Raw genomic sequence first — 25,680 nt, 5'->3', positions numbered from 1 at the left:
AAACACATTTGGCAACTCCAGACCTCCACAAGTACAAGCCTTTGGAACATATGCATTTTTATAAAGTCTTTAGCAATCTATTTAATATACACCATCACAATAAATCCATTGTTTTTTTAGGCAGGTGTAAATAAATATTATGATATGAAGAAAATTTATTTCAGAAGAACATAATACAGTGCCTTCAGAAAGTATTCACACCCCTTGACTTTTTCCACATTTTTGTTGTGTTACAGCCTGAATGTTATATTGATTAAATGTTGATTTTGTTTAACTGGCCTACACACAATACCCCATACTGTGCATGTTGAATGATATTTCTTGACATTTTTTACCAATGAATTAAAAACCTCATCTCTGTACCCCACACATACAATTATCTGTAAGATCCCTCAGTAGTTCAGCAGTGAATTTCAAACAGAAAGAAGGGCACCTATTGGTAGATGGGTAAAAATGGAAAAAAAGCAGACATTGAATATCCTGTTGAAGTTATTAATTAAACTTTTAATGGGTGTATCAATACACCCAGTCTGTAAAGGTCTGGGTGTAGCGTGTGCAGAGGAGTCAGGAGCAGGACAGCAGAGATGAGTAATAAAAGTAACTTTACTCAAAATCCAAATACATTTGAAATACCAAGCCCACAAAATGGGACCGAACAATACAAAAACAATCACGCACAAAAACCATGGGGAAAACAGAGGGTTAAATAAAGAACATCTAATTGGGGATTTCAAACCAGGTGTGTAAAACAATGGAACAATGGAAAATTAAAAGTGGATCGGCGATGACTAGAAGGCCGGTGACGTCGACCGCCAAATGCGCCCGAACAAGGAGAGGGACCGACTTCGGCGAAAGTCGTGACACAGTCACTACAAAGATACAGACATTCTTCCTAACTCAGTTGCTCAATGGCTGAGATAGGAGAAAATTGAGGATGAATCGACAACAGTAGTTACTCCACAATACTATCCTAAATGATAGAGTGAAATGAAAGAAGCATGTACAGAATAAAACAATTCCAAAACATGCATCCTGTAAGACACTAAAGGCACTAAAGTAAAACTGCAAAATAAATGAACTTTATGTCAACAATACAAAGTGTTATGTTTGGGGCAAATCCAACACAACACTGAGTATCACTCTTCATATTTTCAAGCATGGTGATGGCTGCATCATGTTATGGGTATGCTTGTCATAAGGCAAGAACTAGGGAGTTTTGGGGGATAAAAATAAACAGAATTGAGCTATGTACATGCAAAATCCTAGAGGAAACCCTGTTTCAGCCTGCTTTCCAACAGAAAATTGGAGACAGTACTATAACCTAAAACACAAGGCCAAATATACACTGGAGTTGTATACAAATATGACATTGAATGATCCTGAGTGGCTTAGTTACAGTTTTGATTTAAATCGATGGCCAGACTTGAAATGGTTATCTAGCAATGATCAACAACCAATTTGAAAAAGCTTTAATTTATTAGAGACTTACCCAGAAAGACTCACGGCTGTAATCGCTATTCTAACATGATTCTAACATGTATTGACTTGTGGGATGTGAATACTTATGTAAATTAATTATATGTCTGTCTTTAATCTTCATAAAATTTCTTAAAACATGTTTTCGCTTTGTCACTATGAGATATTGTGTGTAGATGGGTGAGGAAATAAATCATGTTAATCCATTTTGAATTCAGGCTGTATAACACAACAAAATGTGGAATAAGTCAAGGAGTATGAATACTTTCTGAAGGAACTGCAGCCACTTCTATGCACACTCGCTTTATCTTGGGAAAAATATCCTTTATATTTCATTCAGCTAAGTTCAATTATATTGCTCTTACTATAAAATCACATAATATAAAATAATGGCACAGGACTTACAAGGATATATTGTCTTCTAAATGAACTAGCTTACAGCATATGTTATGGCGCTTAGTCAGACAACATACAGTACAGTAGGCCGACTCATACAGTATGTTGTACTTAAAAGTGGTCATTTGAAACAGGTCTTGTACGGTAGATTAAGAGTTATTTGCCATCTTTAGATGTGAATGATACAAACCTGATACAACAAAATGTCTGAGAAATCAAAACATATATGGGCTGCATAATGCGACTATAGGCTATTTATGATTTTTTTTAAATGAAGCTTGCGCTCTGTTCCTGCACACGCTGATCTCTCAAGCGATCATATTTTCACCCATCAGACTATTCTTAATTTAACCTTGTTTATACTAATATGTCAAATTAGTTTTGATTTAGAGTGGCCCATTGCGAAATGGGCAGGAACAGAAACAGGGGGGGAAAGACATGTCATCAGTTAGCACTGGAATAGTGAAAGGATGCCGCTTTCTCTGAAAGGATGCCGCTTTCTCTGTCTCATTTTTTCAATCCAGCCAGGTTGGCTCCTCCGGTTTTATAGCAGAGCAATGCTTTATATTAGCAGAGGGAAAATAAATATAGTTGGAGGAGAAGCCTGGCTGGCGTTCACCTCTTTTTTTGAGGAAACCATCAAAACTCTCCTTTCACACGGCATGACATATAGAAATGTCTGGGATTAGAATAAGAACACTTATTTCACTCAACACATCAACCACTGTTTCAAGCGCATGCAGCCTCTCACTGGCGACAGCTAATATGCCTCCCAAACCATGTACACCATGTCAAATCCAATGTTATTGGTCAAATACACATGGTTAGCAGATGTTAAGGCGAGTGTAGCGAAATGCTTGTGCTTCTAGTCCGACAGTGCAGTACTATCTAACATGTCATCTAACCAATTCACAACGACTACCTTATACACACAATGTAAGCGGATGGAATAAGAATATGTACATATAAATATATGGATGCAAGATGGCCGTGCGGCATAGGCAAGATACAATAGATGGAATAAAATACAGTATACAGTTGAAGTCGGAAGTTTACATACACTTAGGATGGAGTCATTAAAACTCGTTTTTAACAACTCCACACATTTCCTGTTAACACACTATAGTTTTGGCTAGTCGTTTAGGACGTCTACTTTGTGCATGACACAAGTAAATTTTCCAACAATTGTTTAGAGACAGATTATTTCACTTATAATTCACTGTATCACAATTCCAGTGGGCCAGAAGTTCACATACACTAAGTTAACTGTGCCTTTAAACAGCTTGGAAAATTCCAGAAAATTATGTCAAGCTTTAGAAGCTTCTGATAGACTAATTGACATAATTTGAGTCAATTGGAGGTGGACCTGCAGATGTATTTCAAGGCCTATATTAAACTCGGTGGCTCTTTGCTTGACATCATGGGAAAATGAAAAGAAATCAGCCAAGACCTCAGAAAAAAATTGTAGACCTCCACAAGTCTGGTTCATCATTGGGAGCAATTTCCAAATGCCTGAAAGGAAATTCCGCTCAGGAAGGAGATACGTTCTGTTTCCTAGAGATGAATGTACTTTGGTGCGAAAAGTGCAAGTCAATCCCAAAACAACAGGAAAGGACCTTGTGAAGATGCTGGAGGAAACAGGTACAAAAGTATCTATATCCACAGTAAAACAAGTCTTATATCGACATAACCTGAAAGGCCGCTCAGCAAGAAAGAAGCCACTGCTCCAAAACCACCATAAAAAAGCCAGAATACGGTTTGCAACTGCACATGGGGACAAAGATCATACTTTTTGGAGAAATATCCTCTGGTCTGATCAAACAAAATTAGAACTGTTTGGCCATAATGACCATCATTATGTTTGGAGGAAAAAGGGGGAGGCTTGCAAGCCGAAGAACACCATCCCAAAGGTGAAGCACCGGGGTGGCAGAATCAAGTTGTGGGGGTGCTTTGCTGCAGGAGGGACTGGTGCACTTCACAAAATAGATGGCATCATGAGGAATGGAAATTATGTGGATATATTGAAGCAACATCTCAAGACATCAGTCAGGAAGTTAAAGCTTCGCAAATGGGTCTTGCAAATGGACAATGACCCCAAGCATACTTCCAAAGTTGTGGCAAAATGTCTTAAGGACAACAAAGTCAAGGCGATTGGAGTGGCCATCACAAAGCCCTGACCTCAATCCTCTAAAAAATGTGTGGGCAGAACTGAAAAAGTGTGTGTGAGCAAGGAGGCCTACAAACTTGACTCAGGTACACCAGCTCTGTCAGAAGGAATGGGACAAAATTCACCCAACTTATTGTGGGAAGCTTGTGGAAGACAACACAACATTTATGACCCAAGTAAAACAATTTAGAGGCAATGCTACCAAATACTAATTGAGTGTTGGTAAACTGACTGACTGGGAATATGATGAAAGATATAAAAGCTGAAAGAAATCATTCTCTCTACTATTATTCTGACATTTCACATTTTTATAATAAAGTGGTGATCCTAACTGACCTAAGACAGGGAACGTTTACTAGGATAAATGTCAGGAATTGTGGAAAAACTGAGTTTAAATGTACTTGGCTAAGGTGTGTGTAAACTTCCGACTGTATGCATATGAGATGAGTAATGTAGGATATGTAAACATTATTAAAGTGGCAATATTTAAAGTGACTTGTGATACCCATGTTAAATCCATCTATTAAAGTGGCCAGTGATTTGAGTCTGTATGTTGGCAGCAGCCTCTATGTTAGTGATGGTTGTTTACAGTCTGATGGCCTTGTGGTAGAAGCTGTTTTTCAGTTTCTCAGTCCCAGCTTTGATTAACATGTACTGACCTCGCCTTCTGAATGATAGCGGGGGGAGCAGGCAGTGGCTCGGGTGGTTGTTGTCCTTGATGATCTTTTTGGCTTTCCTGTGACATCGGGTGGTGTAGGTGTCCTGGAGGGCAGGCAGTTCGCCCCCGGTGATGCGTTGTGCAGACCGCACTAGCCTCTGGAGAGCCTTGCGGTTGAGGGCTGTGCAGTTGCCGTACCAGTTGGTGATACAGCTCGACAGGATGCTCTCGATTGTGAATCTGTAGAAGTTTGTGGGGTTTTTGTTGACAAGCCACATTTCTTCAGCCTCCTGAGGTTGAAGAGGCGCTGTTGCGCCTTCACCACACTGTCTGTGTGGGTGGACCATTTCAGTTGGTCCATGATGTGTACGCTGAGGAACTTAAAAGTTTCCACCTTCCCCACTACTGTCCCGTCTATGTGAATAGGGGTGTGCTCCCTCTGCTGTTTCCTGAAGTCCACGATCATCTCCTTTGTTTTGTTGACGTTGAGTGAGAGATTGTTTTCCTGACACCACACTCTGAGGGCCCTCACCTCCTCCCTGTAGGCTGTTTTCTCATTGTTGGTAATCAAGCCTACTACTGTAGTATTGTCTGCAAACTTGTTGATTGAGTTGGAGGCGTGCATGGCCATGCAGTCATTGGTGAACACGGATTACAGGAGAGGGCTGAGAATTCACCCTTGTGGGGCCCCAGTGTTGAGGAGCAGCGGGGTGGAGATGTTGTTTCCTTACTTCACCACTTGGGGCGGCCCATCAGAAAGTCTAGGACCCAGTTGCAGAGAGCGGGGTCGAGACCCAGGGCCTCAATCTTCATGATGAGTTTGGAGGGTACTATGGTATTTAATGCTGAGCTGTAGTCAATGAACAGCATTCTTACCTAGGTATTCCTCTTGTCCAGATGGGATAGGGCAGTGTGATGGCGATTTCATCGTCTGTGGACCTATTGGGGAGGTAAGCAAATTGGAGTGGGTCTAGGTTATCAGGTAGGGTGGAGGTGATATGATCCTTGACTAGTCTCTCATAGCACTTCATGATGACAGAAGTGAGTGCTGCTGGGCGATAGTCATTTAGTTCAGTTACCTTAGCTTTCTTGGGAACAGGAACAATGGTGGCCATCTTGAAGCATGTGGGGACAGCACACTGGGATAGGGATTGATTGAATATGTCCGTAAACACACAAGCCAGCTGGTCTGTGCACGCTCTGAGAATGCGGATAGGGATGCCGTCTGGGCCGGCAGCCTTGTGAGGGTTATCACGTTTAAATGTTTTACTCACGTCAACCACGTTGAAGGAGAGCACACAGTCTTTGGTAGCGGGCTGTGTAGGTGGCACTGTATTGTCCTCAAAGCGTGCCAAGAAGTTGTTTAATTTGTCTGGGAGTGAGACGTCGATGTCCGCGACGGGGCTGGTTTTCTTTTTGTATTCTGTGATTATGTGTAGACCCTGCCACATACGTCTCATGTTTGAGCTGTTGAATTTAGACTCTCCATCGTCTATACTGAAGTTTTGCTTGTTTGATAGCCTTGCGGAGGGAATAGCTACACTCTTTGTATTCAATCATGTTTCCAGTCGCCTTGCCATGATTAAACTTGGTGTTTTGCGCTTTCAGTTTTGCATGAATGCTGCCATCAATCCACGGTTTTGGTTAGGAGGGAAGGTTTTAAAAGTCACAGAGAGAACAAAACATCTCCAATGCACTTCCTAATAAACTCACTCACCGAGTCAGCGTATACGTTGATGTTATTGTCTGAGGCTACCCAGAACATATCCCAGTTCACGTGATCGACGCAATCTTGAAGCGTGGAATCCGATTTGTCAGACCAGGGTTGGATAGACCTAAACACGGGCGTGACCTGTTTTAGTTTCTGCCTATACGAGGGGAGCAACAAGATGGAGTCATGGTCAGATTTGCCAAATAGAGGGTGGGGGAGGGCCTTGCATGCATTGCGGAAGTTTGAGTAGCAGTGGTCCAAAGTTTTGCTCAAAAGGGTGCAACAATCAATGTTCTGAAATTAGCTTTGTTAAAATCCCCATCTACAATAAATGCAGACTCAGGATATATGGTTTCCAATTTACATAGAGTCCAGTGAAGTTCTTTCAGGGTCGTCGAGGTATCTGCTTGGGGGGGATATACACGGCCTTGACTATAATCGAAGAGAATTCTCTTGGAAGATAATGCGTTCGGCATTTGATTGTAAGGAATTCTAGATCAGGTGAACAAAAGGACTTGAGTTCCTGTATGTTGTTATGATTACACCATGAGACGTTAAACATGAGGCATAAACCCACGCCCTTCTTCTTACCAGAGATGTTTGTTTCTGTCGGCACAACGCATGAAGAAACTCGGTGTCTGTAACGACTCCGACAACATGTCCCGAGTGAGCCATGTTTCCGTGAAACAGAGAATGTTAACATCTTTGTCTCTCTGGAAGGCAACTCATGCCCTAATTTAGTCCACCTTGTTGTCTAGAGAATGTACATTGGCGAGTAATATGCTCAGAAGCGGTGGATGGTGTGCTCGCCTTCTAAGTCTGACCATGAGGCCGCTCCGTCTGCCTTTCCTGCGGCGACCACGTTGTTTTGAGACGGCCTCTGGGATTAGCACCCATGTCCAGGGAGGAGCTCCGAACAAAGGATCTGCTTCGGGAAGGTCGTAATGTTGGTAAGTTAATGTTGCTCTTATATCCAATAGTTCTTCCCGACTGTATGTAATAACAGTTAAGATTTTCTGGGCTAACAATGTCAGAAATAATACATAAAAGATTAATTACTGCATAGTTTCCTAAGGACGTGAAGCGAGCTGACCATCTCTGTAGGCGCCATCTTGCTCTTTTCGACTCTCCAACCCTGTTCCAGCAGCTACCCAGTGCTTAATTTGGGAAATGTGAAGTCTGTTCGGAAACATCAATAGTAACAGGTTTTCACAACAAAACATATTTCATTACACTGTTGACAGCCCCTCTCTCTGCGCTCGAGAAAGGATTGAAGGAGAGAGAGGAGGAGATAGAAGCATACGGTGATGAGATATTCTGTAGCTAATGGTAATGTGTCAGCTTATTGATTATGAAATATAGAAAATGCCCTATTACTATGATATTCAAAATCAAATACAAATTCAATGTAATTGTAGGCTAACTCTGTAAGCTGCCCTGCACAATCAATGAACCAACAGCATCGCCTATGTTCTCTCCCAGACTCATTGATAGAAATGTTGGAGCGAAGCATTAGGTAACCAGTCCATCCAGTACGCATAAAACAGTCCACACTCAACGGCGATGACTAGAATTTGTAGAATTTTGAGGTATAGGCTAGACCAATTACCAAGTACCAAAGAAATCTTAAATATGTGTTTCTTTCTGCCCTGCGTAATATGCGGTAGGCTATTAGGCTATGTATTGTGTAATGGCAAAATCATTATTAAAAAGAAATATTGGGCTGAGATCCCGCTAATGGGATCGATATGACAACAGCCAGTGAAAGTGCAGGGCGCCAAATTCAAAACAGAAATCTCATTATTAAAATTCCTCAAACATCAAAGTATTTCACACCATTTTAAAGATACACTTCTTGTTAATCCCCCCACAGTGTCCGATTTCAAATAGGCTTCATGGCGACAGCACCACAAACGATTATGTTAGGTCAGAGCCAAGTCACAGAAACACAGCCATTTTTCCAGCCAAAGAGAGGAGTCACAAAAATCAGATATAGAGATAAAATTAATCACTAACCTTTGATGAGCTTCATCAGATAACACTCATAGGACTTCATGTTACACAATACATGTATGTTATCATAAAATCTCAGTATACATTGGCGCGTTATGTTAAGTAGTTCCAAAAACATGCAGTGATTTTGCAGAGAGCCACGTCAATTTACAGAAATTCTCATAATAAATGTTGATGAAAATACAAGTGTTAATGCATGGTACTTTAGATACACTTCTCCTTAATGCAACCACTGTGTCAGATTTCAAAAAAGCTTTACGGAAAAAGCAAACCATGCAATAAACTGAGTACCAAACAAGCCAAAAGATATCGGCCATATTGTGCAGTCAACAGAAGTCAGAAATAACATTATAAATATTCACTTACAGTGGGGAAAAAGTATTTGATACACCGCCTATTTTGCAGGTTTTCCTACTTACAAAGCATGTAGATGTCTGTAATTTTTATCATAGGTACTCTTCAACTGTGAGAGGAGAGACGGAATCTAAAACAAAAATCCAGAAAATCACATTGTATGATTTTTAAGTAATTAATTTGCATTTTATTGCATGACATAAGTATTTGATCACCTACCAACCATTACAAATTCCGGCTCTCACAGAGCTGTTAGTTTTTCTTTAAGAATCCCTCCTGTTCTCCACTCATTACCTGTATTAACTGCACCTGTTTGAACTCGTTACCTGTTTAAAAGACACCTGTCCACACACTAAATCAAACAGACTCCAACCTCTCCACAATGGCCAAGACCAGCGAGCTGTGTAAGGACATCGGGGATGAAATTGGAGACCTGCACAAGGCTGGGATGGGCTACAGGACAAAAGGCAAGCAGCTTGGTGAGAAGGCAACAACTGTTGGCGCAATTATTAGAAAATGGAAGAAGTTCAAGATGATGGTCATTCACTCTTGGTCTGGGGCTCCATGCAGGATCTCACCTCATGGGGCATCAATGATCATGAGGAAGGTGAGGGATCAGCCCAGAACTACACGGCAGGACCTGGTCAATGACCTGAAGAGAGCTGGGACCATAGTCTCAAAGAAAACCATTAGTAACACACTACGCCATCATGGATTAAAATCCTGCAGCGCACACAAGGTCCACCGGCTTAAGCCAGGATGGGAGAATGGGAGAAGTTCATGTGGTCTGATTAGACCAAAAAGCTCTATTTTTGTCTCAACTCCACTCGCCGTGTTTGGAGGAAGAAGAAGGATGAGTACAACCCCAAGAACACCATCCCAACCGTGAAGCATGGAGGTGGAAACATCATTCTTTGGGGATGCTTTTCTGCAAATGACTGCACCATATTGAGGGGAGGATGGAGGGGGCCATGTATCACGAGATCCTGGCCAACAACCTCCTTCCCTCAGTAAGAGCATTGGAGATGGGTCGTGGCTGGGTCTTCCAGCATGACAACGACCCGAAACACGCAGCCAGGGCAACTAAGGAGTGGCTCCGTAAGAAGCATCTCAAGGTCCTGGAGTAGCCTAGCCAGTCTCCAGACCTGAACCCAATAGAAAATCTTTGGAGGGAGCTGAAAGTCCGTATTGCCCAGCGACAGCCCCGAAACATGAAGGATCCGGAGAAGGTCTGTATGGAGGAGTGGGCCAAAATCCCTACTGCAGTGTTTGCAAACCTGGTCAACACTACAGGAAACGTATGATCTCTATAATTGCAAACAAAGGTTTCTGTACCAAATATTAAGTTCTGCTTTTCTGATGTATCAAATACTTATGTCATGCAATAAAATGCAAATTAATTACTTAAAAATCATACAATGTGATTTTCTGGATTTTTGTTTTAGATTCACAGTTGAAGTGTACCTATGATAAAAATGACAGACCTCTACATGATTTGTAAGTAGGAAAACCTGCAAAATCTGCAGTGTATCAAATACTTGTTCTCCCCACTGTACCTTTGATGATCTTCATCAGAATGCACTCCCAGGATTCCCAGTTCCACAATAAATGTTTTGTTCGATAATGTCCATCATTTAAGTCCAGATAGCTACTTTTGTTAGCGCGTTTTGTAAACAAATCCAAAGTCACGAAGCGCGTTCACTAGGAGTAGACGAAATGTCAAAAAGTTCTGTTACAGTCCGTAGAAATATGTCAAACGATGTATAGAATCAATCTTTAGGATGTTTTTAACATAAATCTTCAATAATGTTCCAGAATTACTTTGTCTGTAGAAAAGCAATGGAACGCGAGATACCTCTCACGTGAACGAGCGTCTGACTCAAAGAGCCCTTATGAGCCCCTCCTTTACAATAGAAGCCTCAAACAAGTTTCTAAAGACTGTTGACATCTCGTGGAAGCCTTAGGAAGTGCAACATGACCAATTTCCCACTGTATCTTCAATAGGGAATGAGTTGAAAAACGACCACCCTTAGATTTCCCACTTCCTGGTAGGATTTCTTTTCGGGTTTTTGCCTGCCATATGAGGTCTGTTATACTCACAGACATCATTCAAACATTCTTAAAAACTTCAGAGTGTTTCTTATCCAAATATACTAATAATATGCATATATTAGCAACTGGGACTGAGTAGCAAGCAAAAACCTCTGGGCACCTTATTCATCCAAGCTACTCAATACTGCCCCCAGCCATAAGAAGTTAATTCTGTTTTTTGGGGGGGCTTGGGGTCAAATATGGGTATATGGATAAGCTGTATTATGCGTATGAGTGTTTCGAATTAATCTTCACCTAAGAAAGCGCTGTCCATTTCGTTGCGTATGGATATTAAACAACATCCACAACAACCATGTTTTCCACTCAGTTTCAACCTGTTGTTAAACTTGTTTCTTCAAATTGATCATCACAGTGAAGTGAGTTTTTAAATCATTATACTGTTTTGATGAAGTGTTTGATGTGATCTTCGGTTGTATTTGCATTGATGTCAGAGTGGTTAGAGGGACAATAGAGCCCTGAGTACCAGGCCATTAGCGAGCTGACGATTGTTAGCGAGTTGGGTACTACCAACGCATGTCCAGAGTAGCCTATTCTAACTGTGAGGGAGCATTTAATGAGAATCATATTTTGGTGCATTTAATGTGTCTGTGAAATGATCTGGAAATATTTTTTATTCATGTCAGAATGCACCATGTTACTGAATTGGAAAGGGAATGAATGAGCAACGCTTAATACGAGCGAACCTCATCACGTGTGCCACAATGTCTTTGTTTGTATATTCTTAAGAGACCCCGAAATAATGAGTCAGAAAAATCTGATTTTGGATTCACAATAACCTCCAAACAACTCATTACTACTCCTGCCTAATTATTTTGAGGCATTCAGTTTTTTCTATTTTTATTTTTTAGTAAACATATAAATAAATACTGGGACTGAGACATTAGACTTTGCAGAGGTATACATACCCTGAAAGTATATGTCCTTAGATTGGGATCGGCTTTAAGATGGCCAAGATGGCTCATATAAAGGTGTTTCAAGTCTGATGATAGAGAAGACACTATACCCCCCAGCCTCGTCCATAGCACAAGGTGTGGTCCACATATGCACAATCTGTACAGAGTGTTATATAATGTTAATGTGATTGCTGAGATATTAAACACTTAAATAGTCCAGATATTAAACACTACAGTTGAGTCCCAAAGAGCACCCTATTCCCTATATGGAACCATTTGGGACACAGATGATATTAAACTCCCCAGGTATTGTAAAGATTTGATCATTTTTACAGACCTGTGTAGGAACTGTGTGTCTGGATGCACCCCACATGTCACACCATGATCTACTACTTATAGGTACACCCAAAGCACCATGGGTAAATCTACATGCCAACTCATGGCTTTGTGCAAACTCAGGACTTAGACAGTGCTCCTAGCGTCAGCACCTTATTAACAAACACAAACCAGGGAGGGAGGGATAGAGAAGGATGGGAGAAAAGGAGGTGGAAGGAAAATTCCTTCAGGAGACAAACAACTCACAAGTTTCTGGGTTGTGCCGACTCACACCGCTCTTGCCTGCGTGTGACGCACCTGCTCCTCGTCTCGTAGCATGCACCGGGAGCTTTCAACCAGCCGGGGAAATTAAGATAAATTATACGTTCCCCTCCCTCGCTCACTCTCTCTTACGTTCCATCCCTCTATCCCTCCTTCTTTTATCACATGTTTATGTTAACACTAGGGCACCGCCACTAGGGCACCACTAGGGCACCGCCACTAGGGCACCGCCACTAGGGCGCGCGCGTGTGTGTGTGTATGACTGTGTGTGACTGTGTGTGTCTGCTTGCACATGTGCCTTTGTGCGTTGCTTGATGTGTGTACTTGTAGCTATGTGTTTGTGCCTTTGTCTGTCCATATGCTTTGATTGATGTGTGTGTGTTTATTCATTAGTGTCTGTTTTCTCCAGGTTCGGGGACGGCTACACTGTGATCGTGAGGGTGGGCGGCTCGCCCCCCGCTCTGGGCCCCGTGGAGGAGTTTGTCCACGAGACCTTTCCGGGTAGCATACTGAAGGAGAAGCACCACAACACTCTGCAGTACCAGCTCCCCCTCAGCAAGGGCGCTCTGGTCAGCATCTTCAGCCAGTTCACCACTCATCAGCAGAGGCTGGGTGTGGAGGACTACTCTGTCTCCCAGACCACTTTGGATCAGGTAACCCTTCATTCAGTAGTTTTTCAGTAGTTTTTCAGGTTGGTTCAGGTTAACCCTTCATTCAGTCGTTTTTCTGGGTGAGGACCATAGAGATACTATAGTGTTTCTATAGTATTTTATTTAACTATGTTGTGGGGACACACAGGGCATTTTCTTCCTTCCCTGCACTAACATTGCTGAGTCAACAAATCAAGTTGTATGGCTGGTGAGGGCAAATCTGATCCTGGAGGGCAAGAGGGTGTTTCTTTTTTTGGCACGCGTGTTAAAGCTGGGTGAACATCTGCTGGCACTCCAGGAGTGGAGTTGCCCATCCCTGTTATGGCAATGAAGGCATATATTATCTATACAACACATTTCCTTTAAGACTTGTACACTGAATGCTGTTAGTCTTGCTGTTGAATGTCAACTGCCTCACCTCACGTTTCCAATTGGATGTGTGAAGTTTGAGATCTGATGTAATCAAGCCTCTGAGAAGAGAGTGTGCCTCGCCCTCAATGATGAACATTAGCACAGCAGTGGAGAGGTCTGGGTAGACTAGAGCACCTTAAGAGGGCCCAGCAAAGGTCACCTGTCCACTCATCCTTTGGGAGAAAAGGAGGGGAAAGAAGGCCTGCCTAGATAAAAACAACCCTCAGTCCGAGAGCCTCTCGAAAGCACCTGCCAGGAGAGGAGAGAAAAAATGAAGAAAATAATGAAAGAAAGAGATAAAATAATAAAGAAAAGAAAAATGAAAGAAAGAAAGAAAGAAAGAAAGAAAGAAAGAAAGAAAGAAAGAAAGAAAGAAAGAAAGAAAGAAAGAAAGAAAGAAAAGAGGAGAAGAGAAATGTCCGCCAATGCAGCTATGGAGCATATTTACCAGATCACAGCGTAAATAAAAAATCACACGCAGGCAATAAGGTCATTGCACTAAAACACAAAGGGGGTAAAAAAAAAAAAAACTATGGGGACGGAGACCAGACAGTCACCTTTCAGCTGGTGATTTATTGAGGAGAGCTCTGACCTACAGGGTTCTATTTTCGGCTGGTGTTACGGCGGCACTAGGTATCAAACGCACGTTAGTTTGCAACTTCGTCATGTAAAAACTGACGCACTGGCATTTTACAGCCCTAATGCCAGGTTTTTAATTTACCTGTCTTATCAGCTCGCTGGCGCACAGATGGGCGGGTGGAAATATTTGAGGAGTGTCATTAAAAACATGATCCAAAGTGCTAATTTCAGGAAGCGCTGATAGGGATATTTAAGACCAACCAAAAGCTCATTTTAGCAGTAACGCAGTTGGTTATGGAATGAATTTTGACAGCGGAAACTCAGCCTATACAGCTGTGATGCACACTGCCCATATGCGCATGGAAGAATATTTGCCAAATGTGCTTTGGGTGCTTGTATACTTTGTGTTTATAAAGATAAAAAACTTTTTTTCCACCATTTAATTGTATTTGGTTAGAAACCAAGCATAGCCTCCCCTCTCAATTAAGTTATATATATTTTTTCTGACCAATGCAATCGCGAAGTAGTCAAGACTGTCGATAAAGTGTTTGGCTCCTAAGGCTGCTTGGAAATAAATCTTAACCACCAAAGCTTTATTCAAATATCCAGTTTGAAAGGAGTAAAACAGCTGACATACCCTTTTTTCTATGCATTGTAGGCAAGCACACATGATTTTAGCCATGCTGGTCCTGTATTGGATGTGCGTAAAACCCCCCTCCATGATTTAGGCTAAGTGCCCATGCCCGTCATGAAACGAGAGATGAGAACCTTTGTGAATACCGGTGAACCTCATAGAGGTTATCTGTAACCTGTAAAAAAATTGCTTGTTTTCCATTTCATATTTTCAAAACCCGAGCCCTCCCTTAGGCCTGCTATAACGAAGGCTGGTTCAACAGCAATGCGTGTCTTTTACATGTATTTCGCTAAATTCTTACTACAACCGAACTTATTAGAATGATTCACCTTCCTGGTTTTATAGTGACAACGTCGGTGGCGTGCTTGCAATGGAACTTCTGGAGATGTGTGAATGCGATCTGTAAGATCTGATCTGTAAAGATGTTTCCGATTAGGTTCATAAAACATAGGACTATTTAGGAGCAGTATAAACGGTGAGTGGACATTCTCCCTTTCTATATATATTGGATCTTTGTCCAGCTACTGTGAAACGTTTGGGTGTGCGTAAAACCCTCCATAGTCTGCATTGTTTGTTAGTATTATATGACCACAGGGTGAAATTAAGGTGCCTGTAAGTGTGACAGCCTATTTAAAACAAGTTTTGTTTAGTTTAGAATTCTTTGTTCTATTTTTTAGACCTTATCAATAATTAAGTTATGCTTATTGACAATTTTTGGCTTGTCAATGCTCAGCCATACTATAATTTACAGTAGTCCTTGCCCTTATATCATTGTGACTGCTATTGAAGCAATGCAATTACTTAGACCAATGTAGACTGCAAATGGGTTCAAATTAATGTATTTAGTAAAGATGGGTATACATTTTGTTATTTTGTTCCTGTAAGCCATTTATCAAACTATAACAAACTAACAATGGGATTTGAGTTGATTCCATGGAAATATATAGAAGAAGTAAATACAGAATTTGAAGCATCCACAAATTTCGCCATGGAGCAAGTTCTGATTGGCCAGTGAGGGGCCATGCCTCGACACACCCACATCTTGTTTATTCATCAAATCCCAGCCCTTATGCACCAACTCCAGCAAGTTCCCGGATAATTGTGAAAATAGCAGACAATTGTTCTGACACACGCCTGAACCTACAGCGCTACCGCCTGCACTAAGATTTACCATTGCTGTAGGTTTGTTAAAATAGACCCCAACATGTAAGATCTGGCTCACACTACAATTCATATTGATCCGGCACTAAGGCTGAGGAATTAATGCCTTTATTGAAAGAAAGGTTCCATGTCCGAAATGTGTCTTGCCTACAACTTAAACAACCTAGTGGTCTTGTCTGAAATCTGTCTCGCTTACTACTTACTAAAACTACATACTAATCGTACTACATACTATTTAGAATGTACTGTTTAGTAAAAGCGAATACTATGAGCTACACATTTCAGCATACTAGTCTCATCCTACTGAGAATGTGTCATCTAATACACAGTTGTGTTGATTCCCTCCATTCCTTCATTTGGTACAGAGCATCCTCTCAGCTGATTATCAGCTGTTGTCATGACGACTCTTCCTCAATATTGTGCAGTGAATTCTACTAGAAGAAAAGCAGAAATTAGTATATCATCCTGGCTTTTAAAGCATACAACATTTTTGGACCGAGTTTGGGAAACCCTGATCAAATGCACATTTGCGTTGTTTTCCGCCATTTGTTCATTGTTTCTCTATAACTAAGTAGACACAAATTGAAAATACACAATTAACTTGAGCACTTGACATTTTCAAAGATACAGTATCGTCCCCTTTATGGAAAACAAAGGGTTACCTAGTGTCTGAGAATGAGTAGTAAACACTGATGCAGCTTCTATGTCCCTTATACATGGACAGCTAAGTGTCACCTCAATCTACTGTGTCACCACTTCTACTGTTCGTCCCTGAAGACGAGAGCATTTCAAAGACAACGGAACAAAGTAGCATATAGCTGACGTGGACTGGGGTGGCCTGTATTTAAAACATGCATTGTGGCGCATGTGGCGCACTGGGACTCCACCGCCACGGCAGCGAGGTTAATTGAGCGCCTCTGAGTCCTTCTCCTTGCCACGCGTCGGCGGCCATCTAATAAACACCCAAATGCCATAGTTAATACCCATACCCATCTGTTATTAACTAAATGTCAGTCAAAAGCACCGGAGCATGAAGTCTAAGTTATAATAAACTAATGCTTAGAAGATTAGAGGTGATTGGAGAAACATGTTTGTCGTGAGTACAGTGGGAGAGGAGATGTTAATACTGCATGTGGCGTATGAAATGATAGTATTTGAAAACATTACAAGCACAGTTGCACACATCCAATGCCTTTTGAGCAGATTGCGGGATATCAAATATGTTCACTAAAGGATCAAACTATGTAGCATAGTGCAATCTCTGCTCCCATGTGGGTTATTGGTGACAACATTTTGACCACTTACGTAGCTCTGCTATATAGAATGCTCTATTGTTCAGAATGGGTGTTGGAATGCGTTTACAAACAATACATTATTTCCAACCTTAACAAATACACAGTAGTCAACCTAGAATTGTGTTCCAGTATGTGTTCTGGTTATTATATAGTTTGCGCAGAGAACATTATAGTATATTTAAGTAATACTGCCTGAAAACCCAGAAATGATTGTGTGACAACTCCCAACAAGGGCTGTTCTGAGGCCTGAAGCGAATCCAAGGCCTGTGGTTGGTGGCAACCAGTGCTTCCTCTTCTTTGGCAGAAAATGGTACGTCCCACTCACGTCGTTGCCAGCTAAAATGGTACTCCAGCGTTTTCTGTTCTCCATGTTAGGCTGCCAATAACTTTTTAGTGAGCTGTCACACCGATGGCCACTCACAGCCATTATTTCCCTTGTCTCCAGGTCTGCATTGGATAACTTTTGCATTCTGAAGTTCTTTTACATGTTTTGACCGAGTCGTTAATTCTACTCATTCTATTCATTAGACGTTGCTATGCTAAACAAATCATTGGCATGTCGGTAGCTCGCAGAGATTCAAAGATGATGACAGACAAGAACTTCATAAAATTATTATTTAATAAATATCCAATAGGCCTACATAGGCTGCACTGCGCTGAAAATTAATGAATGGAATTCCGAGTGTTTACGGTTTCCATGGTGAATTATTATTTCCACATTCATTCTTGGGCTAGCTAGCCTGCTGGCATGGGAGAGATAACATTTGTAAAATGAAACATTGTTGCACAGGTCATAGAGGTAGGTAGGTTTAAACAACCCCAGAATGTTGCAAACCAAATAGTAGCGAGATTAAAACAATGGAGGACAATGGAATTGTGACATTAACACGTCATGGTATTTTGTTGGCCCACCACCCCCGCATATCAACCAATCAACACCCAGGATCCATACAACCCGTTTTATAAAGAGCTGTCAAACTCTGATATGGAAAGCTAAAGGCATAAATGTTTTAAGCCTCTCAGCATACTGTATTCAACCAATGGCATCTGGGGTTAAGATTCAAATAATCCTCTGATAGGTGGAATTGAAGATAGGCATGGAGAAATGCATTGTTGTTGTTTTTACACTTCCTCATCCCCTCCTTAATAAGATGTCATAACGGTGAAGTTATAGAAATAAGTTTTGTCAGCCATTCCTTTGTAAGGAAGCCTGTTGCATTTGCTAAACTTTAGTCTGTCAATCTCAAAATCCCAAAGAGCCCAGCAGTACGGTTCTTCACAGCACTAGTCCTCCTCAATTTAACAGGAAGTGTGTTTCAACGGGATCTAACGCCCAGGATCCTCCTCCATCAAAGGTATCACATACCTACCGTACTGTCTGACGTTTCTCTTGAGTCTCAAACGAAGACTTTCTAGTTCCAATTAAGATGGCCGACATTATCTGAAACTGGAACGGATCACGAAAATTGGTGGAACCTTCCCCTTTCATCTCAAATGAAACATGCCAGGCTGATTTAAAACAGAGTCCGGGCTTTATCTTTGACGCTGAAGTTAGAAGAGTGAACTTGATTCTACAAGGGATTTAGAAGATGACTGTGTTAGGAGGAAGAGCTGAGGACGGGCGGTGGAAGTTTTTTGTTTTTGTTTTCATCGTTCCTCCTTTTGTCTGTCTTTGCTGCCCAAAGGAAATAAAAGGGCACTTGTTTTATGCCTCAAAGGTGATCGTAGGCATATGGTGTGGCATTATTTTATAGGCTGTAACTGTTGAGAAAGATGTACTTCATAGGCAGCGCCTAATGGACTAGGCGGAGAAGAATCAACATCCCCTGTAAACTGTTGTTTCACTGCAGAAACAATCTCTGCTTAAGTGGCTACACTCGTTCCCTGAGATAGCATGGCATAATATTAGTTAAGTTGATCCGAGACATTTTGTTATACAATCTGGCCAGCTCCCATTTCCTGTTAGGCCTATTCATATAAAGTCACTTCATATCTTAAAATATATGGTGGCTTTCACAGGCCTTTTTGCTTTATTTCACATCCTTCTTTTCTTGGTACTTTACCTGATGAATACAAGCTTTTACCGTTGTTTCCTCACCCCGTTACACAGACCAAGGTTAGTAAAGAAAGTGTTGTAAATATTTCTGTGGGGGGGGGGAATCATTATCACGATGCCTTCGGTCTCGTTTCACAGTGGAGTGTAAGACATTTAAGGATACATTATTGAAATGTGTTTTGTTGAAATGTCATTAGACTGAACAGATCGGATACGTTGATTGACTTTCGGTTGAAATTCTTCAATAATTCTGAAAACCTAACCAACTTCAAACTAACTAAACTGAGACCCATTCATATGAGCAGATGTGTGTGTGCATGTGACATGCAAGGCCCTCCTGCATCTACTCTTACCACCCTGTCTTCATCCCCAGGTCTTTGTCAACTTTGCCAGGTACCAACATGAGGAGGACAACCATGCTACTTATGAAAACAAAGTGGACGTGTCCGGTGAAATGCCTATGAAAACTCAGCACTCACCTGTCCCAGAGAGCGCCTGAGTCCCAACGTTCACCACATATTCTATCACTGAACAGCACCTAGCGCTGTATATCTCAGGTCTAAGCTTGTAGATAGATTTAGTTTGTTTTACTTCTGCCAGTTGGCACAATAATGTTATAGTATGTTATTATGCACATGTTAACCGTAAATAACACATATAATGCAATTGCAGAGTGAAATAAGGGCAAGTAAATGATTGGTAAGTGATTGGTCTACCTGCTTCATCAATGTATACATTTTTGTCCATGCAGCTATTTTGGGGATTTCTTTATTATGATGAAAAACTGACACACTTAATCGTGGTGTGGTGAAACACAGATTTTCCTCAGACCTTGTCATGCCAAATGACATGGCTAGGAAACAGCTCTTCCTCAAAGGTCAACACATGCTACTATGTTGCCCCTTGACATTCTCCTACGACTGTTGTTCCAATTGTTTCACTAGCTACTGATGAAACATTTAATACTTCCCAAATCGCACCCTATTCCCTATATAGTGCACTACTTTTTTTTTTACCAGATCCCTATCAGTCTTCCAGGACCATACTGTGGATATTTTCACATTATCCTCTCCTTCATTCCAAAATTAGAATGGCGTGCCCCACTTCGCAAAATATGCATTTAGTGCGAGACAGAGTCGAGAGCCTTACACTGTGTACTTGCAGGATAAAGTGTGCCTTCAATATAGCCTATCATCTGTCTCAGGATCTCTATGTAGAGCTGTAAAGACATATTTGTTCGCATTTGTACTGTTTACGTTCAATAAAACCCATGTAGATATGCGTATAATACAACTATGTTGGGAGAAAATGCAGGTAGATATTTTTTAACAATGGTGAAACCACACCAAGCACTTTGTCAGTTTGCCTGCATTACTTTTGCAGGTGCACTTAGCACTTTCTACCTAAAGCGAATAACTTCTCTGTATGTGTGTGTTTCCCTCATGAGCACTAGGGTTCACTTTGAGAGCTCAATGTCATTTGTATGCCGTTCAATGTCCCCCCGCATTACCATCTTGTTCATTGCAAAGAATAAGAAATCCTATTTGTACTGAATACTGCTTTATGCCAGAACAGATTATTAAACATTTGCACAAATTGTCATGCGACTAGGAGTTGAATTTGTAACTCCTTTAACTTGATATGCTCCGGGATTCATTAGTCCTCGTTCAAAAGTCGCTTTGAGTGACTTGAGCGATATGTGGCAGCCACTTTCAATATCTCACTCTGCTGCTTCAATAAGTGCACCGTTCTTTCCTTCTTTGTTGTCACTCTCCCCTTCGTTCTTTTAGAAGCCTTCAATTGTAGTCTATCTTTGTTGTCACTCGCGTGTGCAGCACTTCGGCTTTGACATAGAACTCTGCAAATTGTGTGACGGCGGCCATTTATTTACAGCCAACTGAACAGTGGTGGACCATAATACACAGACAGGATGTGTCGCACTTTTTATCATCCCCCTGTCGATCATTGTTATCTATCATTCAAACACACCCGTTGACCTCAATACTTTTTCTGCAGTTTACATTTTTGCAAATTGTACATTTGAACAGTAATCATTTGAACAGTAATCAGATGTGTAAGTCAAAAGCATGACAAAACACTATCCTACACGTTCCTTTCTCAATGTGCCTGAAAACAATGAAAACCATGAATAAACAATGTACATTTTTACAGTGTTGTTATTGCGATATCAACACTCTTATCCCCCTAATCACCCTGCCACTCCTGACCATCGTACCCAGAGGCCTTTGCTCTCTCTGCTACCAGCCCCATGAATCCTCCAGGTCCAAAGCACCTCTTACCTCCACCACCAATATGTATGCATTTTTTTTTTTAAATATTTGTTTCCTATTCAGATTATTCAGTGAGTGCTGCAGCACCCTCAGCACCCCTACTTCCTGTGGCTATGTATATATACCCATGAGGGTTCTACCCCGACTCCAGAGTGTAATGGAGATTTTCTTTAAAACGACAGGTATCAAAAGCTAACCCAGTCACATCAAACTCTGGAATGACTTCTAGGATTCCCTTTTTAATTTGTTTCAGCTTTTTTTGCAATGACATTTATATCCCTATAAATGCTCCTGGTGCATGATCTCGCCTGTTCAGAAAAATGGCTAGCTGACGTCTGACACCGTTAGCTCGCTATGGCAGGGGGAGATCAAATTCCTATTTAGTTACTGTCAGGACCCGGTTACGAACCCGGGTCTCTGGAGTGAGAAACAGTCACTAAACCAACTGAGCCACGAATAGTCAGCAGAACCCAGAAGATGAGGCAGACACAGCAGTACTTGAGACGGTGTATTTAATGAAGTAAAAAGTGAAGTTCTTCAGGAAAACATGTAACTCCACAACCTCAAAAGGAATTCCACAAGAACAAAGGCAATCCTCCAAGACAAAAAGGCAAATCCACAAGGTGGAAGGCACAGCACAAAAAGCCTCAAAAGATACTCAAAAACAAACAAACAAGAACAAAAAACAGAACTCCACAAGAGAGTCCACCGGGATCAACAAGAGCTCACAGAGTACTAGGGCTGGGTGCTAACATACAAACACAGAGCAAAGAACTGAGTAAAACTAAGGGTTTAAATACAATCAGGGGAAACGAGGCACAGGTGCAAATAATAATGGGGATCAAGGGAAAACAAAAGGTCAAAAGGCACAATGGGGGCATCTAGTGACCAAAAACCGGAACAACCCTGGCCAAATCCTGACAAGTAACATTGTTGCCAAAGTCTGAGTGGCAAACAGCTAGGTACATACAAACCTGTGCTGTTGCAAACTGCAGTGCCTTCATAAAGTATTCAGACCCCTTGAATTATTCCACATTTTGTTGTTACAGACTGAATTCTAAATTGATTAAATATATGTTTATTCTCACCCATCAACAGTCGTGGCCAAAAGTTTTGAGAATGACACAAACATTAATTTCCACAAAGTTAGATGCTTCAGTGTCTTTAGATTTCTTTGTCAGCTGTTACTATGGAATACGGAAGTATAATTACAAGCATTTAATTAGTGTCAAAGGCTTTTATTGAAAATTACATGAAGTTGATGCAGAGTCGAAATTTGCACTGATGACCCTTCTTTTTCAAGACCTCTGCAATCCACCCTGGCATGCAGATCATTCTTGCATAATCAATGCTTGGAGTTTGTCAGAATATGTGGGTTTTTGTTTGTCCACCCACCTCTTGAGGATTGACCACACGTTCTCAACGGGATTAAGGTCTGGGGAGTTTCCTAGCCATGGACCCAACATATCAATGTTTTGTGCCCCGAGCCACTTAGTTATTACTTTTGCCTTATGGCAAGGTGCTCCATCATGCTGAAAAAGGCATTGTTCTTCACCAAACTGTTCCTGTATGGTTGGGAGATGTTGCACTCGGAGAATATGTTGGTACCATTCTTTATTCATGGCTGTGTTCTTAGGCAACATTGTGAGTGAGCCCACTCCCTTGGCTGAGAAGCAACCCCACACATGAATGGTCTCAGGATGCTTTACTGTTGGCATGACACAGGACTGATGGTAGCGCTCACCTTGTCTTCTACGGACAAGCTTTTTTCAGGATGCCCCAAACATTTTGAAAAGGGATTCATCAGAGAAAATGACTTTACCTCAGTCCTCAGCAGTCCAATCCCTGTACCTTTTGCAGAATATCAGTCTGTCCCTGATGTTTTTCCTGGAGAGAAGTGGCTTATTTGCTGCCCTTCTTGACACCAGGCCATCCTCCAAAAGTATTTGCCTCACTGTGCATGGAGATGCACTCACACCTGCCTGCTGCCTTTCCTGAGCAAGTTCTGTACTGGTGGTGCCCCGAACCCGCAGCTCAATCAACTTTAGGAGACGGTCCTGGCGCTTGCTGTACTTTCTTGGGGGCCCTGAACACTTCTTCACAACATTTGAACCGCTCTCCTTGAAGTTCTTGATAATCCGATAAATGGTTGATTTAGGTGCAATCTTACTGGCAGCAATATCCTTGCCTGTGAAGCCCTTTTTGTGCAAAGCAATGATGACGGTACGTTTCCTTGCAGGTAACCATGATTGCCAGAGGAAGAACAATGATTCCAAGCATCACCCTCCTTTTGAAGCTTCCAGTCTGTTATTCGAACTCAATCAGCATGACAGAGTGATCTCCAGCCTTGTCCTCGTCAACAATCATACCTGTGTTAACAAGATAATCACTGACATGATGTCACCTTTTGTGGCAGGGCTGAAATGCATTGGAAATGTATTTTGGGGATTCAGTTCATTTGCATGGCAAGGGGGACTTTGCAATTAATTGCAATTCATCTGATCACTCTTCATAACATTCTGGAGTGTTTGCAAATTGCCATCATACAAACTGAGGCAGCAGACTTTGTGAAAATTAATATTTGTGTCATTCTCAACTTTTGGCCACGACTGTACACACAATACCCCGTAATGACAAAGTTAAAACATGTTTTTAGAATGGTTTGTAAATGTATTGAAAATGAAATATAGAAATATCTCATTTACATAAGTATTCACAATCCTGAGTCAATACATGTCAGAATCAACTTTGGCAGCAATTACAGTTAGAGTTGATTTTCAAGCTGATTTTAATCAAAACTGTAATTTGGCCACTCAGGAACATTCAATCTTGTCTTGGTGACCAACTATTTGGGCTTGTGTTTTAGGTTATTGTCCTGCTGAAAGGTGAATCTGTGTCTAGTGGAAAGCAGACTGAACCAGGTTTTCCTCTAGGACTTTGTTTGTGCTTAGCTCTGTTTCTTTCTGTTTTTTTCCAAAAAAATAACCCCCTAGTCCTTGCTGATGACAAGCATACCCACAACATGATGCAGCCACCACCATGTTTAACAATGCTTTACATTGTGTTAGTCCCCGCAAGGTCAAATGCTATTTCAAGGGGATTTAAAGTTAAGGTTATAATTAGTGTTAGGGTAAGAATTAGATTTAGTGTTCAAGTTAGATTTTAGGGTTAGATTTAGGGTAAGGGTTAGAAGTAGGGTTAGGGAAAATAGGATTTTGAATGGGACTGAATTTTGTGTCCCCGGGTTAGTTGTACAAGACTGTGTGTGTGTCATCAAATGCACGTGTGTGTGTTTTGTGTATGAGTGTGTGGTAAGAGCCAGTGCAAGAAAGTCAGTGTCAGAAATAAAGGGGTCAATGCAAATAGTCTGCGTAGACAATTGATTAACTGCTCAGTAGTGTTATGGCTTGAGGGTAGAAGCTGTTTCGGATCCTTTTGCTCCCAGACTTGGTGCTCCGTACCGCTTGTCGTTTGGAAGACTGTTGCTGACCGAGATGAGGTATGTTTGAATTATTTATAGTAAGTTATGTATAATAAGTATTGGTGATTCAATAGCCCAGTTCATCTTTACATGACTTTTACCATACATCTCTGTTTTGCTCAGTCTGACAGTAACCCAGCACTATCAGAGGCAGAGGATCTCTCTTTCGGGCTGCTGCTGACAACAACTGCATGTAAAATGTTTTTCTACATCCCTCAAGCTCGACTGGACCTCGAAGCCAGTTCCACTGTTTTTTTTTGTTCCCCTCTAATCAGGGACTGATTTAGACCTGAGGCACCAGGTGGGTGCAGTTAACTATCAGGTAGAACAGAAAACCAGCAGGCTCCGGACCTCATAGGGTAAGAGTTGAATAGCCCTGTTCTACATCATAATAATGATATGTCTGAATAGCATTTTGTCTTCATTTTGGCAGATTAACTCATGCTTATATTTTTCTCCTTTTTCTTCTTCTGTGGAACAACCCATAGTACTGGCAGTAGATAGCCCAGCGGCTAAGGAGCTGGACCTGTAGCAGGAGCTGGACCTGTGGCAGGAGTTGGCATTGTGGCCGGTTCTAATTGCGGGCTGGGCGCTGGAAAAAAATAGAGGAATTCATTTGACAACTGGAGGGCTGCTCATTTCACATCCTCAAAACATTTGCATACCGTTGTGCCCGTGAGCAAGGCCCTTATCCCCACAACATGCTCATCTCAACTGTATGTGCGAGGACTGCTATTTGTGGAGG

General features: G+C 41.5%; 1 protein-coding gene across 1 annotated transcript in view; it reads left to right on the top strand.

Moving 5' to 3' along the window:
* Window positions 1-21,172, top strand: part of LOC124014229 (phospholipid-transporting ATPase ABCA1-like) — a 290,281-nt gene extending 269,109 nt beyond the window's left edge. The window contains exons 50-51 of the mRNA XM_046329029.1: window positions 12,787-13,030; window positions 19,537-21,172. Coding sequence (XP_046184985.1) covers window positions 12,787-13,030; window positions 19,537-19,662 — 370 coding nt within the window. The 3' untranslated portion in view covers window positions 19,663-21,172. The remainder of the gene's footprint in view (window positions 1-12,786; window positions 13,031-19,536) is intronic.
* Window positions 21,173-25,680: the final 4,508 nt, after the last annotated feature.

This window comes from Oncorhynchus gorbuscha, linkage group LG25 (assembly GCF_021184085.1).
Source record: "Oncorhynchus gorbuscha isolate QuinsamMale2020 ecotype Even-year linkage group LG25, OgorEven_v1.0, whole genome shotgun sequence".
In the NCBI taxonomy this organism is placed as follows: Eukaryota; Metazoa; Chordata; class Actinopteri; order Salmoniformes; family Salmonidae; genus Oncorhynchus; species Oncorhynchus gorbuscha.
Note: the sequence above shows the minus strand (reverse complement) of the source record. Positions and strands in the feature narration are given on the sequence as shown.